Source organism: Ornithorhynchus anatinus, chromosome 11 (genome assembly GCF_004115215.2).
Source record: "Ornithorhynchus anatinus isolate Pmale09 chromosome 11, mOrnAna1.pri.v4, whole genome shotgun sequence".
Lineage (NCBI taxonomy): Eukaryota > Metazoa > Chordata > Mammalia > Monotremata > Ornithorhynchidae > Ornithorhynchus > Ornithorhynchus anatinus.
Window position 1 is genome coordinate 54,740,001 of NC_041738.1, and position 19,190 is coordinate 54,759,190.

Below are 19,190 nucleotides of genomic sequence, written 5' to 3' on the forward strand. Positions count from 1 at the left end.
TGGAACCATGTACCCATGTGGCGTGTGTGTGTGTGTGTCCTTCCTGTCTTGCTTCTTCAGACTGGCAGCCCATCACGGGCAGGGACTGGATCTGAATCTGAATCCTACTGCGAACTCACCTCCTTCATTCAATAGTATTTATTTATTGAGCGCTTACTCTGTGCAGAGCACTGTACTAAGCGCTTGGAATGGACAAATCGGTAACCGATAGAGACAGTCCCAAACTGAGCTTCTCCTTTGCCCTCTGCTGCCTTTCTGGCCCCCCTTCACCTCCCCTCAGCTAAGCCCCCTTTCCCCGCTTTCCCTCTGCTCCTCCCCCTTCTCCTCCCCTCAGCACTGTGCTCATTTGTATATATTTTTATTACCCTATTTATTTTGTCAACGAGATGTACATCCCCTTGATTCTATTTATTGCTATTGGTTTTGTCTGTCTCCCCCGTTTAGACCGTAAACCCGTCAATGGCCAGGGATTGTCTCCATCTGTTGCCGAATTGTATATTCCAAGCGCTTAGTCCAGTGCTCTGCACATAATAATAATAATAATAATGTTGGTATTTGTTAAGCGCTTACTATGTGCAGAGCACTGTTCTAAGCGCCGGGGTAGACACAGGGGAATCAGGTTGTCCCACGTGGGGCTCACAGTCTTAATCCCCATTTTACAGTTGAGGGAACTGAGGCTCAGAGAAGTTAAGTGACTCGCCCACAGTCACACAGCTGACAAGTGGCAGAGCTGGGATTCGAACTCATGACCTCTGACTCCAAAGCCCATGCTCTTTCCACTGAGCCACGCTGCGCTCAATAAATACTATCGAATGAATCTCTTCTTTCTTCTCCTCCGTTAGTTCAGTCAGTCAGTCATATTTATTGAATGCATACTGTGTGCAGAGCACTGTCCTAAGCACTTGGGAAAGTACATTGTAACAGTATAACAGACACATTCCCTGCCCACGACGAAGAGGGCTTTCTTTTCTGGGACCCACTGCACGTGGAGGTTACGTGTGGGGGAGTGGGGGGTTGGGAGGGGTGTTTTCTGCCTTCCCCATTGGACTGGCAGCCCCTCATGGGCAGGAACCATTTCTCCTCCTTCCTCTCCTCCCTTGGTTCCTCTCCTGATATCCAGTGCAGGTGGAGATAGTGTGTGTGTGAGAGAGAGACAGAGAGACAGACAGAATGTGCAAGTGTGTCCATCCTTTCTCCTCCACTGGCCTGGCCTCTTGAGGGTAGGGACTGTGTGCCTCCCTTTATGCCTCCCCACAGCACCCGATACAGAGTGTGTGCGCACATCCACGCATGCATACATTCAGGTGTGCCTGTGTTTGTATGGTTGTGGGAAGGTGGGTCCTGCCTCCCACAGCGATCTGACAGCCCTTTAGGGCAGAGACCATGCCTGCGTCTCACGTTATGCCTCTCCATCGCAGCACCCATTACAGAGTGCGTGTGCGTGTGTAAGAGAGCATATATGCAGGCGTGGGTGTTGGTGTGTGTGCGTGTGAGACCCGTCTCCCCTAATGGTCCGGCAGCCCTTGAGGGCGGAGACCGTGTCGGAGCCTCCCTTCGGGCCACCCCACAACACCCAATACGGAGTGTGTGGGCACGTGTGGGGGCGCGCGTCGGGGGGTCCTGCCTCCCTCATCTCCACCACCTCCTCCTCCGTCTCCCCGTGAGCAGGCCTGGTCCATCCCGCTCGGCCTCCTTCCTGAAAAGCAGCTTTCCCTCAGCAGAGGGCACCCCAGCCCCCCAAACCTCCAGCCTGCAGGGCCGCGGGAAAGACTCCAAATCCCAGAAATCTCCAGGATCGACGAAATCCATTTGGCTTTGACAGCCGCCGCGGCCGAGTCCTTCCGCCTGCCCAGCCTGGACCTCGGAGGGAGCTGGAGATCATGGTGGACTGACCGACCGGCGCTGCCTGCCCCCGCCCGCCAGCCCAGAGCCTGCCCGCTCCCCATGCCGAGGTCAGCCGAGAGGAGAAGGAACAGGCCGGGGCCCGGCCCAGCCATGCCGGCCTCCTCCGGTTCCCCGGGGGCCCAGTGCCCCCGTGCCGGTCCCTGATGGGCCCCACACCCGGGAACTAGCTGCCGAAGGTGGCCCGGGGCGCCCTTCTCGCTGGAATCGACTCGGCCCGCCGCCGGGTTGGCATCGCGGATGAGCCCAGCCGAGCAAACTCCCTAGGCCCGTGGCCCTGAAGGCTGCTGCCCTCTCTGCCGCTTGAGGAGGAAAGGCAAAGGGTGGGGGCAGAGGGGCAGGAGGCGAGAGGGGCCGGGAGCCGAGGGGGTGCCATGGCCCGGGCGCTGCCCTGGCTGCTGCTCTGGGCAGTGCTGCCCGCCCGGGGGGCCCATCCGGGCATCCAGGTGCCCCTGAAGACCAGGCAGGGGGGATCGGCCCCCGGCCCCCGGCTGCCCCGGGCGGCCGGCGAGGGACCCGGAGACCCCGGGCCGGGGGGCAGCTTCGTGGAGATGGTGGACAATCTACGGGGCAAGTCCGGGCAGGGCTACTACGTGGAGATGACCGTGGGGAGTCCCCCCCAGACGGTAAGAACGCACCCCAACCTCAGGGTCTACACCGCCAACCAGGACCCAGTGGGGGGTGAGAGGCTGGGTTCCTTCCCATCGGGATTCTGGGCTGAGCCGGGGTCAGCTGGGCCAGTCTTCCCAGCCACAGAATCAGTCTCTTCTTTCCCTCCCTAGTCAAGCTTATCCCCACCCATCCCCCTGGGCCTGCCTCAGTGCCCAGATCAGGTCACCCCTTAGCTGGAGGGGCTCTTGTGCCCTCTCCCCTGCACCCTGCACGGCTTAGTGGAGAGCCTGGGCCTGGGAGTCAAGAGCACCTGGGTTCTAATCCCAGCTCTGCCACTTGCCTGCTAGGTGACCTTGAGCAAATCACTTAACTTCTCTGGGCCTCAGTTTTCTCAGTAATTCCTCAATTCTTCAGTTACCCAGACTGGGAGCCAGGAACTGCATCCAAACTGGTTAACCCAGCACTTGAAACAGTGCTTAATACACAATAATACTATTATTATTATTACTATCATTGTTATCTCCCTTTCTGTCCTGCACCCCCATCTAACCCCAGACCTCAGCCCGGTCCCCACTCCAACCAGGGGGACAACGGTACCCCCTCCTCTGCCTCCTAGTTTGGCAGTGAGGGCTTTGGGCAGAAGGCTGGGAAGTGAGGGGAGGGAAAGGAGGAGCGGGAAGCCAGGGCGCCAGAGCGCAAGTCTGTCGTGTTATTGTTCAGCGTGTGTGTGCATGTGGTGTGTGTGCCTACGTGTGCCTGGTGTGTGTGCCTTGCATATGTGTGTATCTGGGTGTGCATAGGCAGAGAGTAGTGGATATGTGTATATATGTGTATATACGTCAGTGCTTGTGTAAATATCTATCATTGAGCCTGAGGAGGTATTCATTTATGGTCTGTACGCGTGTGCTTGGGTTTGTGTATACGAACAGGGGTGCGGAGACCGTATACGTGAGTGTCGTGAGTGTCGGTGTGGCGGGGATAGCGCTGGGGGGGAGGGGGAAGGAGAGCCCAATGAACATAGAGTGGGGTCATGACCCTGCCCAGAGTGGGCTTCCCAGGGTGGGGGTTTTGTTTTCCACCATTCCTTTCCCCTAATTCCCATCTCATTTGTTCCTGGAAGCCCAAGGGGAGAAGGGGTGACTCCCTCATTGGATCAGTGGGAAAATTAAGTCTCCGAAAGGGGCAGAGACTTGCCTAGGGTCTCACAGCCTGCCAGGGACAAAGCTGGAACTCAAACTCAGAATTCCCTGCCCCTGGACTATTCAGACTATGTGTCTGGGAGGGTGAGGGCCTCTGAATCAATCGATCAATGGTAAATGTTGAGCGCTTACTATGTGCAGAACACTGTATTTAGCATTTAGGAGAGTACACCCCTGGAGTTCCCCAGGGAACTTGTGCCCTCCCACAACATTGTTATTAATAATAACAATAAAAGCCAATTGTGGTATTTGTTTAGCTCTTACTCTGTGCCAGGCACTTTTCTAAGCACCGGGGTGAGTACAAGCAAATCGGGTCGGTTACAGTTCCTCTCCCAACCGTGGGGCTCACGATCTTAATCCCCTTCTTACCGATGAGGTGACTGAGGCCCAGAGAAGTGAAGTGATTTGCCCAAGGACACACAGCAAACACGGTGGAACCGGGATTAGAAGGATCTGACCCATGCTCTATCCACTAGACCACACTGCTGCTAACCCCTGCTAGACCCCGAGAGCTGCCGTCCCTCAGGCTCCGGCCAGTTCCCTTTTAAAGGGTCTCTCTGGCAGGGTGCAGGGAGGGTGGTCCAGGGTAGGTAAGGGGGAGGTTTGCCCTGGGAGGTAGTGATCCCGGAGCACCCGGCGGAGAGGAGGTAGCGTCCAGGGCCGAGAGGGGAGGGACAGGTCCGCTGAGGCCGGAAGCAGCAGGAGGGTAGGGGGGTGTAATAGGTGGTGGGGGGCGGGGAGGGCAAACCAGAGCCGCAGCCCCTCAGAAAGGTGAACCGAAAGGGAGAAACCCATCCTCCACCCACCTCACACAAAAATCCCACCCCTTGGGCATAGGTCTGAGCCCAGTCCATTTTCTGCCGCTCCCACTCTGCCCACGGTGAGTCCCGCCTTCCTGGGCCCTGGGGCCCGTGAGGTTGGGTGTCAACAAGCCAGAGTGCCACTTGGCCACGGTAAGGGGCCCTGTGCCAAAAGGTGGCACCCAAGGCTACCTGGACCTGGTGCAGAGTGTGGCAGAAGGGGCCCAGCCTGCAGCCTGGCACTCAACTCTCTGAGACCTGGCTAAAGGCACCTGACCCCAGCTGAGGACGAAGCTATTGGTGAAACCGGGGGTGAGGTAAGGGCGAAGACTTGGGTGAAGCCGAGGATAGGGTGAGGGTAGAGCTGAAGGCAGAGGTATGGGTAATGCTGAGGGCGAAGCCGTTGGCGGAACTGAGGGCGAGGAAAGGGTGGAGGTTGGGACGAAGGTGAGGATGAAGGAGACGGCCAATCTGAGGGTGAAAGTAAGGGCTAAGGTAAGGGCAGAGCTTTTGGTAAAGAAAGGATGAAGGTTTGGACAGAGCTGGGGGCGAAATCGAGACTGACGCTAAGGATGAAGGTAAGGGTGAGGTTGAGGGTGAAACTGAGCTGAAAATAATGGCCAAGGTAAGAGTAAAGCTGAGGGTGAAATTAAGGGCAAAGCCATGGGTAAAAGAAAAGGACACTTGCCCACAGTTTCACCCTTAACTTCACTCTCAGTTTTGTCCTCAGCTTCACCTTTACCTTTGTCTTACCTTCACCTTCAACTTTGCCCTCAGTTTCCTTTTGTTTCATCCTTAGCCCTCAGCTTCACCCTTTCCGTCACCCTCACTTTTCCCTTTAGTTTTACCCTTACCTTTGCCCTCACCTTCACCTCTACTTATGTCCTCAGCTTCCCTCTCGGCTCCACCCTCACTTTTTCCCTCAGTTTCACCTCTATCTGTAATTAATTTATTTTAATGTCTGTCTCCTCCTCTAGACTGTAAACTCATTGTGGGCAGGGAATGTGTCATACTGTTACACCGTACCCTCCCAAACACTCAGTATGTGCTCTGTACACAGTAAACGCTCAATAAACACGACTGACTGTCTGACTTTACCTCCACCCTTAGCTTTTCTCCTTCAACCTTGCCCTTACCTCCATCCTCAGCCTCATCCTCACCTTTGCCCTTGGCTTCTCCATTACCTTCGCCCTCAGCTCCACCCTTACTTTTGCCCTCAGTTTCACCTTCACCTTCCCCCTCAATTTCCCCTTCAACTTTGCCCTCGGCCTCTCCCTCTGCTTTTCCCTTATCTTCGCTGTCTCCTGTGCCCATGGCTTCCCCTTCAGCTTCGCCCTTACTTTGTGGTTGTCTTTGCCCTTGGTTTCCCCTTTAGCCTCACCCTCAACTTCCCCTTTGTCTTTGCCCACAGCTTTGTGCTATCCTTCACCCTCCACATGGCCCTTGCATCACCCTCACCTTCTCACTGAGCTTTTTCACCCTTAACTTTGCCCTCAGTTTTGCCCTCACCATCGCCCTCGTCTCGACCCTCGCTTGGCCCTCACCTGTGTCCTTACTCTGCCCTTACCTTCTTCCTCAGCTCCCTCTTCAACTTGATCCTCATTTTGCCCTTACCCTTGCCATCGACTTCGCTATTACCTTCACCCTCGGCTTCACCCTCAGTTTCTCCTTCAGCTTCACCCTCATTTTGCCATCAACTTCAATCTTAACTTCATCTTCAGCTTCGCCGGCATCTTTGTCCACTTTTGTCCTTTACAACTCTTTCCTTACCTTGGCCCTCCCCTTCACCCTCACTTCACCTTTATCTTCTCCCTCTTTTTTTTAATATTTGTTGAGCACTTACTGTATGCCAGGCACTTTACTAAGCACTGGCGTAGATACAAATCTAATCAGATTAGATGTAGTCTGTGTCCCACGTAGAGATCACAATCTTCATCCCCATTTTACAGATGAGGTAACTGAGGCAAAGAGAAGTGGAGAAGCCGGGATTGCAATTCTTGTCCTCTGACTCCCAGGCCTGTGCTCTTTCCACTAGACTAAACTGCTTCTCCCCGAGTTTCACCCTTAACTTCACCCTCACTTTCATCCTCAGCTTCCTCGTTGACTTGGCCTACTTTTGCCCTCAGCTTTGCCCACTTTTGCCCTCAGTTTCGTCCTTACGTCTATCCTGCCCATCCCCCTCAACTTTTCCCTGAGCTTCACCTTTACCATAGCCCTTCCCTTCCCATTCCTCCTAAGTTTTGCCTTCACTTCACCCTGACCTTTGGTTTTCCTTTCATCTTCAGCTTTGCCCTTTCTTACCTTAGTCCTCCCCTGCACCCTCCTCTTCCCCTCAGCTTCAGTCTCACCTGTATCTTTTGCCTTCAGCTTCCTTTCCCCTTCGCCCTCACCTTCACTCACTTCAACCTTACTTCACCCTCAGATTCACCATCACCTTTGCCCTCAGTTTTCCCCTTGCTCCACCCTTATCTTCACCCTCAGTTTTCCCCTTACTCAATCCTTACCTTCAATCTCAGCTTTCCCCTGTTCCACCCTTACCTTCACCCTCAGCTTTCCCCCTTCTTCTCCCTCAGCTTCCGCTTCAGCTTTGCTCTCAGCTTCAAACTTACTTCATCCTCACCTTTAACCTCAGCTTTGCCCTAACCTTCGCTGTCAGCCTCAACCTTATTCTACCTTCGCCCTCGACTTCCCCTTCACCTTATCCTACCTTGCCCTTATCTTCGCCCTCACTTTCACCTTCACCTGAACATTTACCCTCAGCTTTGCCATTACTTGGATGGGTAAGGGGAATGGAACCGGAGAGTGTGGGGAGGGGAACTAGTCTTGGGAAGCTTCTTCTCCTCACCCCCCGCCCGCCACAATCGCTCAATGAGGGGGTCCCGGTCACAATACCCACCGCACCCCTTTCCCAGGGCTGCCAAAGGTGCAGAAACTGCACACCTCTGCCCTCCTCCTCAGAGGGGTGAGGGTGTCATGGGCTCAGGCTGATGGGCAATTGTGGAGACCCTCAGCAGCTGGGAGGCTCACCGGATTACCCATCAGGGCAGGACGAGGGAGGGGGTGACATTGGCATCTCCAGGCTGGCGTTGGCACCGGGGTGACGTCTCCACTTGTGCCTTGCCTGGGAGCCGCTGTTGGAGTTGTGCCAGCCGTGGAGGAAGGGCAGGTGCACACCTGCCCCTCAGGGGCCCGTTACATGTCTCCTCTCCTCCCTGCCAGTCCCCACCGGACCGGGCTGAGCTGTGTTTTCTAGGCTGAGGCCCTGCCCCAGCCCTGAGCCCAGGGAGGGTCTGAGCGCCTGATGGCAGCAGTTGGAACAGAAGAGCCGGAGTTAGGGGCTGCAGAGTCTTGGAGCTGCCCAGTGGAAGCGGATGGGAGGTGTGGGGGTCAGAAAGCCGGGGCAGCAAACTTAGGCTGGGTTCAGGACTCCTTCCAGCATCAGCCATGGGTGGAAAAAGGGGGAGAACCAAGCCAACCAAAGATGGGGCTGGAGGCCAGGAGAGAGGCTGTTCCAATCATTAGCTGGACTTGGGGGACCCTAACTCTCCCAGTCCTCTGTCTCTCCCTTCTCCTCTCTGAGCCCATTGATCTTCTCTGGTAAACCAATCCTGAAGTGGGTTGGCCCTGCCCAGGGGTGGTGAAGGGGTAGAGGCAGGAAGTGGTGCGGGGTTAGAGGAGGGGACTGGATCCTGGGAAGAGAAGGGTAGGGGTTGGGGTCATGGGGACTGAGTTTTGGGGGGTGGGGAGAGCACTAGTCCAGGGGAGGTGGAGGAAGGGGAGGAAGAAGCAGCCGTGTGGCTTAGAGGAAAGAGCACAGGTCTGCCACTTACCACAGTGCTAATTCTGACACTGCCGCTTGCCGGCTATGTGACCTCGGGCAAATCATTTAAATTATCTGTGCCTCACTTTCTTCAACTGGGAAAGGGGGATTCAATATCTGCTCTCCCTCCTACTTAGATTGTGAGCCCCATGAGGGACAGGGACTGACTGACCTGATTAGCTTGTATCTATCCTAGAGCTTAAAACAGTGCTTAACATGCAGTAAGTGGTCACAGATACAGTAAAATGTGGGGTGTGAGGACCGAATCCTAGGGAGACGGGGGAGTGACAAGGGTCGCTAGGAGATATAGGAAAGGGGCTGGCTCCTGGGAAGTGGGGGTGGTCAGGACCCGTCTGGGAAGCTTTTGGGTCCAGGAGCTGGATAGGGGGTAGCTACCCCTTGAGGCCTGCTACTGCTGTTCTGTCACTATGCCCCTGAACAAAGTGTACACACATCTAGCCATAAGTACAAAACCTGAGCAGGAGAAGCGGTGTGGCCTAATAATAATAATGGCATGTGTTAAGCGCTTATTATGTGCCGAACACTGTTCTAAGCGCGGGGGTAGATACGAGGTAATCAGGTTGTCCCACGTGGGGCTCACAGTCTTCGTCCTCACTTTACAGATGAGGTGACTGAGGCATAGAGAAGTGAAGTGACTTGGCCAAAGTCACACGGCAGATAAGTGGCGGAGCCAGGATTAGAACCCACGCCCTCTGACTCCCAAACCCAAGCTCTTTCCACTATGCTATGCTACTTCACTGCCTAGTGGATAGAACACAGGTCTGGGAGTCAAAAGGATCTGTGACGTAAGCCCAGTTCCGCCACTTGGTGGCCGTGTAACCTTGAGCAAGTCACTTCACTTCTCTCTGCCTCAGTTACTTTCTCTGTAAAATGGGGATTAAGACTGTGAGCCCCACGGGGGATATGGATTGGGTCCAAACTGATTACGTTGTATCTTTCCACCCCACGACTTAGTACAATGCCTCTATAGAGAAGCAGCGTGGCTCAGTGAAAAGACTATGGGCTTAGGAGTCAGAGGTCATGGGTTCTAATAATAATGTTGGTATTTGTTAAGCGCTTACTATGTGTAGAGCACTGTTCTAAGCGCTGGGGTAGATATAGGGTAATCAGGTTGTCCCATATGAGGCTCACAGTTAATGCCCATTTTACAGATGAGGTAACTGAGGCACAGAGAAGTTAAGTGACTTGCCCACAGTCACACAGCTGACAAGTGGCAGATCTGGGATTCGAACTCATGAGCTCTGACTCCCAAGCCCGGGCTCTTTCCACTGAGCCACGCTGCTTCTCTGAAGAAGAAGCCACGCTTCTCCTTCTTCTAATCCCACCTCTTCTTCTTCTAATCCCTCCTCCGCCACCTGTCAGCTGTGTGACTTTGGGCAAGCCACTTAATTTGTGCCTCACTTAACCTCATCTATCAAATGGGGATGAAGACTATGAGCCTCACGCGGGACAACCTGATTCCCCTGTATCTACCCCAGGGCTTAGAACAGTGCTCGGCACATAGTAAGCGCTTAACAAATACCAACCTTATTATTGTTATTATTATTACAACACCTGGCACATAATAAGAGCTTAACAAATGCCATAAAAAGTTTGCATTTTCAGGTCTGTGTATGTACTCACATGAAGTGTGCAAACATATGCACCTAGGCTTGAACATTCAGGCCTTGCATGTACACGCAAAAAAAAGAACAAAGCAGCTCTCCCTCTCTCCTATGTTGAGACCCAGCCGGTTGCCGGGCAATGGCCGAGTTGACCGTTTCCAGGGGTGGGAGGTGAAGGGGGGGGCGGGGAGCGGAAAGACCAGACCCGCCCCCAGATCCAGCCCCGTCCTCACATTCGGTCTCAGCCCCCCATTCGTTCATTCACTCCTATTTAAGAATAATAATTATGATATTTGTTAAGCACTTACTATGTGCAAAGCACTGTTCTAAGTGCTGGAGTTGATGCAAGGTAATCAGGTTGTCCCACGTGGGGCTCACAGTCAATCCCCATTTTACAGATGAAGTAATTGAGGCCCAGAGAAGTGAAGTGACTTGCCCAAAGTCACACAGCTGATAAAGTGGCAGAGCCAGGATTAGAACCCATGGCCTCTGACTCCCAAGCCCGGGCTCTTTCCACTAAGCCACGCTGCTTCTCATTTATAGATCAATTACTGTGTGCAAAGCACTCTACTAAGAGCTTGGGACAATACGATATAACAACAGAGACACATTCCTGCCCACGACGAGCTCTCTCAGACCAGCCCCCCCTCCAAACACCGTCTCAGCCCCTCATTCATTCATTTATTCAATCGTATTTATTGAGCGCTTACTGTGTGCAAAGCACTATTCTAAGCGCTTGTGAGAGTACACTATAGCAGACACATTCCTGCCCACCACGAGCTCCCTCACACCAGCCCCGCCCTCAAACTCCGTCGCAGCCCTTCGTTCATTCATTCAATCGTATTTATCGAGCGCTTACAGTGTGCAAAGCACTGTACTAAGCGCTTGGGAAGGTACAATATAACAGACGAAAGCACGTGGCTTAGTGGAAGAGCACGGGCTTGGGAGTCAGAGGATGTGGGTTCTAATCCCGGCCCCACCACTAGTCAGCTGGGTGACCTTGGTCAAGCCACTTAACTCATTCATTCCTTCAATAGTATTTAATAATAATAATGATTCATTCATTCAGTAGTATTTATTGAGCGCTTACTATGTGCAGAGCACTGTACTAAGCGCTTGGAATGTACAAATCGGTGACAGATAGAGACGGTCCCTGCCCTTTGACGGGCTTACAGTCTAATCGGGAGAGACGGACAGACGAGAACAATAGCAATAAATAGAATCAAGGCATTTGTTAAGCGCTTACTATTTGCAAAGCACTGTTCTAAGCGCTGGGGAGATACAAGGTGATCAGGTTGTCCCACGTGGGGCTCACAGACTTAATCCCCATTTTACAGATGAGGGAATTTAGGCACAGAGAAGTTAAGTGACTTGCCCAAAGCCACACAGCTGACAAGTGGCGGAGCCGGGATTAGAACCCATGACCTCTGACTCCCAAGCCCGGGATCTTTCCACTGAGCCACGCTGAGCGCTGACTATGTGCAGAGCACTGTACTAAGCGCTCAGAATGTACAGTTCGGCAACAGAGACAATCCCTGCCCAGGGACGGGTTCACAGTCTAATCAGGGGAGACAGAGGGCAGAGCAAAACAGAACGAAACAAAAACAAAACAACATTATCACGATAAATAGAATCAAGCGATGTACACCTCATTAACAAAATAAATAGGGTAATAAATAATATATACAAATGAGCACAGTGCTGAGGGCAGGGGAAGGGGGGGAGCAGAGGGAAAGGGGGCTCAGCTGAGGGGAGGGGAAGGGGGAAGAGCAGAGGGTGGAGGGGAAGGAGGGGGAAAAGGGGGGGCTCAGTCTGGGAAGGCCTCTTGGAGGAGGTGAGCTCTCCTAACTTCTCTGTGCCTCAGTTACCTCATCTGTAAAATGGGGCTAAAGACCGTGAGCCCCACGTGAGACAACCCGATCACCCCGTATCTACCCCAGCGCTTAGAACAATGCTCGGCACATAGGAAGCGCTTAACAAATACCAACATCACTATCATTATTATTATCGTATCAACCCCAGCGCTTAGAACTGAGCTTGGCACATAAGTAAGAGCTTAACAAATACTATAATTATTATTCCTGCCCACAACGAGCTCCCAGACCAGCCCCTCCCTCAGCACCTCAGCACCTTAGCCTCGCCCTCAGATCTATGATTCTATTCATCTATTTTGATGGTTTTGATGCCTACTTGTTTTGTCTTGCTGTCTGTCTGCCCCCTTGTAGACTGTGAGCCCGCTGTGGGGCAGGGATGATCTCTCTCTGTGGCCCAATTGTCCATTCCAAGCGCTTAGTCCGGTGCTCTGCACACAGTAAGCGCTCAATAAATGCGATCGAATGAATGAATGAATCCAGCCCCGCCCTCACTCCGCCCGAGCCCCCGTCCCATGGCCCTGGACGGGCTGACCCTGAGCTCGCTGTCCCTCTCCCCCCGCAGCTGAACATCCTGGTGGACACGGGCAGCAGTAACTTCGCCGTGGGGGCCGCCCCCCACCCCTTCCTAAGGCGCTACTACCGGCGACAGCTGTGAGTGAGGAGCTGGGCCCCCGCACCCCAGAGGGGGAGGGTCCACCGGGCATAGTCACAGGGAGGGGGCCAAAGCCAAATGCTGAGGGCAGAGCGCAGGTGGGACACCCCCCGACCCTGCGGTCTGCACGAACAGGACGTAAGGGGCGGGAGGACGGGTGCCCTGGATGCCCGAGGGTGAGTGCTGGGTGCCCACTTTCTGCCCTGCCCCCGTCCGGACCCTGACCCTCAGGCTCTGAGGGAGCAGATGGCCCCTGGCCGGGGACGACGGCGGCCCCGGCCGCCGGCTGTCCAATGCCTGGGCGTCTTCCACCCAGCCCCAACCCCCCGGGGTCCGGGACAGGGTGGGATCTTGCCAGAGCGGTGGAAGGGGCAGGGTCCCGATCCCAAGCTTGACTTGCGGGAGGAGAATCCCTTCAGGGCTGGCCAGAAAGCACCAGAGGGGCACCTCTGGGGGGGTTGTTAGCACGCGCCCGCCGACCGGGCCCCCGGGGTCTTTCGGAACCGACGTCTGCGGGGGAGATGTCTCACCCGGCCCCTCTCCTCAGGTCCAGTACCTACCGAGACCTGCGGAAGGGTGTGTACGTGCCCTACACCCAGGGCAAGTGGGAGGGGGAGCTGGGCAGCGACCTGGTGGCCGTCCCTCACGGCCCCAACGTCACCGTGCGGGCCAACATCGCCGCCATCACCGAGTCTGACAAGTTCTTCATCAACGGCTCCAACTGGGAGGGCATCCTGGGGCTGGCCTACGCCGAGATCGCCAGGGTGAGCGCCCGCCTCCCCGCCCTCCGTGACCTCCCGCGACCCCTTCACTCGCCCCGGGTCTCCGAGGGGCCGCGGGGCAGTGGAAGGGAACTCGCCGTTCCCCATCCCCGTCACGGAACCGAGAAGGATTTAGGTTTGATCTGAGGAACTTCCCGGCAGTGGGGGGTGGGGAGAGAGTCCAAGCCAGCCTGAACCAGAGGATGGCCTCGACGAACCTGGGTGTCAGCCTGGATTGAGGAGCCGGGACTTCCCGTTCCCCCCTTCTTTCCGCCTTCCCCCGCCCCCCAGGATGGTGGCGGCGTCCCCCCGGGCACCTCTGTCCGACCCGGCCCTCACCGCCACTCTCCATCACCCCCAACAGCCTGACGACAGCCTGGAGCCCTTCTTTGACTCCCTGGTGAAGCAGACGTCAGTCCCCAACCTCTTCTCCCTGCAACTGTGCGGCGCCGGCTTCTCCCTCAACGAGACCGAGGCCCCGGCTTCCGTCGGTGGGAGCATGGTGAGGGGCTGGCCCAGGTGGGCAGTGGGGCTGGCATCTCCCCCGGCCTGGGCCGGCTGCCCAACCTGGCCCTGAGGTGGTTGAGGAACAGAGGCTCCATCCCCAGGTCTCGAGGGGGGGCGGGACGAAGCTGAACTGCGTCCGCTGCGGTAGGAGGGACTTCGGTGAGACCCGAAGCCCCACGGGAATCCGCGACTTGACCCCGGGGCGGTGGCTCGTGGCCAGGACCCCTGGGTCCCTTGACCCCAGCTCCCCTTGCACCCTTTCGACCCCAACTCTTCCTCAGATTATCGGAGGCATCGATCCCTCCCTATACGTGGGCGGCCTGTGGTACACGCCCATCCGGAGGGAGTGGTACTACGAGGTCATCATCGTGCGCATGGAGATCAATGGGCAGGACCTGAAGTTGGACTGCAAGGAGGTATCAGGCCCCGTGGGGGAGGCAGCTGGGCGCTACCGGGGGCAGCCGGACACTGCCAGGGTGGGGAGGCTGGGATCCAGATCGGAAAGGGGCCGGGCAGGACCCGGCGTCCGGAGAGCCGGCCGAGCTCCTGTGGAGGTTGGGGGGGCGGTACCGTCGGGCCCTCCGGCTGCCCTGGGGGTCAGGGGTCACCGCCTCCCCTCCCCTCAGTACAACTACGACAAGAGCATCGTGGACAGTGGCACGACCAACTTGCGTCTCCCCAAGAAGGTGTTCGCGGCTGCGGTCAAGTCCATCAAGACGGCGTCCTCGGTCAGCGGGCTGGCAGGGCGACAGGGGGTAGGGCGGAGGGCCGGAGCCACCGCCCCTCTCCTCACGGCCCTGCTCTCTCCCCTCTGGCAGACGGAGAAGTTCCCGGATGGCTTCTGGCTCGGGGAGCAGCTGGTGTGCTGGCAGGCGGGCACAACGCCCTGGGACATTTTCCCGGTCATTTCCCTCTACCTGATGGGGGAGGTCACCAACCAGTCCTTCCGCATCACCATCCTGCCACAGGTGGGTGCCCGCCTGCCCGACTCCAGGCTGCGGGGGGCTGGGCCGGGAGCCCAGGTGTCTGGCAATCAATTAATAGTATTTATTGAGCATTTGCTGTGTGCAGAGCACTCCACTAGGCTCTCGGGAGAGTACAACACAACAGAGTCGGTAGACACGTTCCCTGCCCACAACGAGCTCACAGTCTAGAGGGAGCAAAGAGGGACTGACCACGGGCACCGCCGGGAGTCCTGGGTCGGCGGGCAGGAACGGAAGGGGTCGAACTGGGATGTGGGAAGGGCGGGGAGCAGACTTGGACCCTCACCGGCCGCCCCCCTGTCCTCGTCCAGCAATACCTGAGGCCGGTGGAAGACGTGGCCACATCGCAGGATGACTGCTACAAATTTGCCATCTCCCAGTCGTCCACGGGCACCGTGATGGGCGCTGTCATCATGGAGGGCTTCTACGTCGTCTTCGACCGTGCCCGCAAGCGAATCGGCTTTGCCGTCAGCACCTGCCACGGTGAGGGTGGGACGGGGCGGTGAGTTGGGCGCGGCCACGGGGTGGGACCGGGGCCTGAAGGTGGGAGTGGGTCAAGAGTTCTGGCCCACCCCAATCCGGCAGAGAGACGGGGGTTCCACAGTCCCCCAGGTGAAGTCAACAGGCTGGGCAGAGTCAAGGTTGGCAGCTGGCCGGTTCTCCCTGCCAGCTGGGACTACTGATCCCGGGGGGATGGCGGGGCATCGGGGCGTCCTTGGTTCCACTTTCCGCCCACTGCTGGGTGATGCTGGGCCAGGGAAGGGGGCTACCCGGGAGACTTCATCTGGGCAGGGAAGGCCAGGCGTGGAATAGTTCCGAGAATCCCCGTAAGAAGCAACATACCCTAGTGGAAAGAGCACGGACCTGGGAGTCAGAGGATCTGAGTTCTAATCCTGACTCCACCACTCGTGTGATCTTGGGCAAGTCACTTAACCTGTCTGCGCCTCAATTACATCATCTGTAAAATGGGGATTAAGACTGAGCCCCACATGGGACATGGACTGTGTCCATTCAGATTAGCTTGGGTCTACCCCAGTGCTTAGCTGAGTGCCTGGCACATAGTAAACACTCAATGGTAATAATGATAAAATCGCTTAAGCACTTAAGTCCGGGCTAAATCCTGGGGAAGATTGAGAATAATCAAGGTCAGACCCTGTCCCTGTCCCACCCGGGGCTCCCAGGCTAACGGGGAGGGAGAACAAGTATATGACTTCCTATTTTACAGATGAGGAAACTGGGGCCAAGAGAGGGTAAATTATTTGCCCAAGGTCACATAGCAAGTCAGTGGCAGAGCTGGGATTAGAACCTGGGTTTTCCAAACTTCCAGTCCAGTTCCCTTGCCCCAAGACCACACTGCCTCACTATGAGAATCGTAGACCCCCTGGGCTGGTGGGGTCTTCCAGAGATCATTCTGTCCGTTCCCTCGCCTCCAGAGAGGGTCGCCTCTCCCCTTACCCAAACAGACAGGGTTCCCTCATGTTCTTAAAGACCCAACAAAGGAGACCCCAAGCCTCCCTCCGGCATCTATTCCTGCGCCCGCTGACGGATGCCATTCTTCCTTAAACCCAACCTCAATTCCTCCTGCTACCTGGGTGACTCCCCTCTCTACCCCCGCCCCCGACGCCCCCAGTGCACGACGAGTTCCGAATGGCGGCGGTGGAGGGTCCCTTCGTGACGCCGGACACGGAGGACTGCGGCTATAACATCCCGCAGACGGACGAGTCGACGCTGATGACCATCGCCTACGTCATGGCTGCCATCTGCGCCCTCTTCATGCTGCCGCTCTGCCTCATGGTTTGCCAGTGGCGCTGCCTCCGCTGCCTGCGCCGCCCGCGGGACGACTTCGCCGACGACATCTCCCTGCTCAAGTGAGGGGCGGCGGGGGCAGAGTCCCCTCCCTCCGGGCTGCCCGCCGGCGGGCAGGGGGCCTCGCCCGGGGGAGGGTGGTGGAACCCCAGGACCCTCCGCCCGCCACCAGCCGCCTCCGCCTCGGCGGGGAGAGGAGCGGGAGGCTCCGGCGGGGTGGGCGCCGGGAGGGCACGGGGCCCCCGGGCGTGGGGAGAGGCAGAGCAGGGAGCTGCCGGACTGCAGGGATCGCACACCTCCCAGCCGGAATCCGCTGCCCGACGCTTGAAGCCGTACCCCCCTCCCCTCCGCCCCCCGCCTTTCCCTCTCGGTCCCTCTGCCCTGACCCAGGCCCCGGGGAGATTCTGGGTGCCCCAGGACCAACGGGGGACCCAGAGGAGCCCTTTGGCTCCAACGACCCACTATCGCAGAGGGCCTTCATCGAACCCCCGCTGGAGGCCCTCTGTGAACAAGCTGACCTCCTTTTGGTGCAGGGTTCTACCTTGCCTTTTTAATTTTGAATTTGAATAGGTTACCGGTGGGGTGGGGTGGGGTGGGGGGGATCTTTTTGGAGGGTTGAGAGGGCGAAGGGGTCGAGGGTTTGGGGGGGAGACCGAAAACTCAGAGTCCGGCCCCTGGCTGGCTGGCTAATCCCAGGCCTGGGCTCTGAGGAGCGTTGGGGATCGCGGGAGGGCGGGGGGAGATGGTCACGGGCCCCAAGGAGTCTCGAGAGGGGCAATGGCGGGGCTGGGCTCTGCCCCTTTGCGAGGGGTCCCCCTGCAGCGAGCGAGGCATGGGGACTCCGCTGTGACCACCTCGATCCCTCCCCGTCTTCCTCTGGGCCGGGTGAGTATTTCTCCCTTGAAACCCATCTCTGCCGGGGTCCGGTCTGTTTCACCCGGCGCTCGGGACCCGCAGAGCAAGACCGGAGTCTGGCCTTTTGGGAACTGCTCCCCTTCCTCTGCCTCCCCTTCTGCCACACTCTTTCTGGGCCGGGCGTGGCCCGGCCTGGACTAGGGTTTCCGGGTCCGGGGTGGCCCCGTGACCGGCCACCTCCCGACTCCGAGGATGCCCTCTCCCCTCCCCTTCCTGCTAGAGCTTATGGGCAGGTTGGGTTTAGAGTGGACCCCCTCCTTACCTGGCTGGCTATCTCCATCCCTTGCAATTCAGCCTCTCTTCCTGGGCCCAGGGAAAACTGGCTTTTCCCCATTACCGTGGCACACAAAACTTCCCTGCTGCGTACACCCATTATCGTAGAGGAAAAGCAAAAACCTGGCGGTGCCCGATTTTCTTTCCTCCTCCCCCCGGCCGGCTGACGGCCGCCCGGGCCTCATAGCTTCAGAGAGCTCTATTTAATCTCCGGCCCCGCACCGCCTCCCCTCCCCACGGCCTTCAGGGCCTTCCCTCTCCACCCGGCGGGACTAGCCCGTTGTAGGGGGAAAGAGCAGCTTGGAGCCACTTCAGGTCAGGGTCCCGGGGTATGAGCACCCTGCCCTTCCCCCTCTCTCCTCTCCCCGGCACCGACAGCCGGGTGGAGCCCGAAGCGGACATAGGACACTGCAGCTGCGGCCCGGCTCGGCAGGGAGGTGACCGTCCATCGCGCACCCTAGCCGTGGCTCCGAGAGAGCCACATCTCCCGCCTCCCACCCTCCGCCCCAGCCGTCACCGCGCAGGCAGTCGAGGGAGATGCGGCCCCCGGCCTCTCCCCCGACATTTGGCTGGACGAGGCAGGACCAGGGGAGAGTGGGACTGTGGGGAAAGGGGGGATGGACGGCAGGAAAAGGTAGGGGACTCACCGGATCAGAAGGTCGCCACCCTCAACTCGTGGGCCAGTTGGAGTTTGCACCTCGAGCCCTGTTCCAGGCTCCGGTGGGGAAGAATTCCACCGGGGTCGGGGGAAGGGGCTCCCGGTGAAGGGGGCTTCCAGGGGCCCCGAGAGGTCCGGCCGTACTGCTGTTGGCGAACCGACATTCAGCTGGTGGTTCCTCCTGGGGCAAGGTGAGGTTAAGGGGGGGCGGGGCGTGCGGTTTGGTCGTCCCCTCTGGGTAGAGAAGCTCGCAAGAGAGCCGACTGCAGGCTGCCACATCCAAGATGCGGGCAGGACCCCGGGCTCTGAAGATCCACCCATTTGGAATGGGTGGAGGGTTTGGTTTGCAGCAGCCTTGGACCCCCCCGCCCCGCCCCCCATTCACCTCTCCATTTCCCGGATCTCCCTCAGTGTCGAGTGAAGATCGTGCCCCACGGGTGGAATTCGCACAGAGATCTCCTCACCCCAGTGCCTGCCCGGGGCTCGTCCAAGGACACCCACCCACTTGACGGAGAACCAGCTGCCTTAACCTTCTGGGGGGGGAGGGGTGCAAGGGGAGGGCGAGGACCCAACAGACCGGGCGGGAGGGGGATGGGACCGTACCAGGCCGGGGTGCCCGTGGGGGGGGACCTGGAGGTGGTCTGGGGCTCAGGAGGGGGCCCGCCGGCAGGGACTGGGGTGGGTGGGGGCAGAGAGGGAAGACGGGAGGGGGGGGACCTGAAGGGAAGGGAGGGGGACCCCAACTGGTATTGTTATTCGCGGACTGTGAACTCTGCTGATGTAAACTGCAATACTCCGTAACC

The 19,190-nt window shown here is 57.6% G+C and overlaps 1 protein-coding gene across 1 annotated transcript; it reads left to right on the top strand.

Moving 5' to 3' along the window:
* Positions 1-1,661: 1,661 nt before the first annotated feature.
* BACE1 (beta-secretase 1) lies at positions 1,662-19,064 on the top strand. Its single transcript, XM_001509740.5, has 9 exons — positions 1,662-2,528; positions 12,395-12,483; positions 13,032-13,248; positions 13,610-13,747; positions 14,034-14,168; positions 14,379-14,480; positions 14,571-14,720; positions 15,047-15,218; positions 16,366-19,064. Exons 1-9 carry the CDS (start codon positions 2,277-2,279, stop codon positions 16,605-16,607), a joined length of 1,497 nt encoding a protein of 498 aa, XP_001509790.2. The 5' UTR covers positions 1,662-2,276; the 3' UTR covers positions 16,608-19,064.
* The last annotated feature ends 126 nt before the right edge of the window (positions 19,065-19,190 follow it).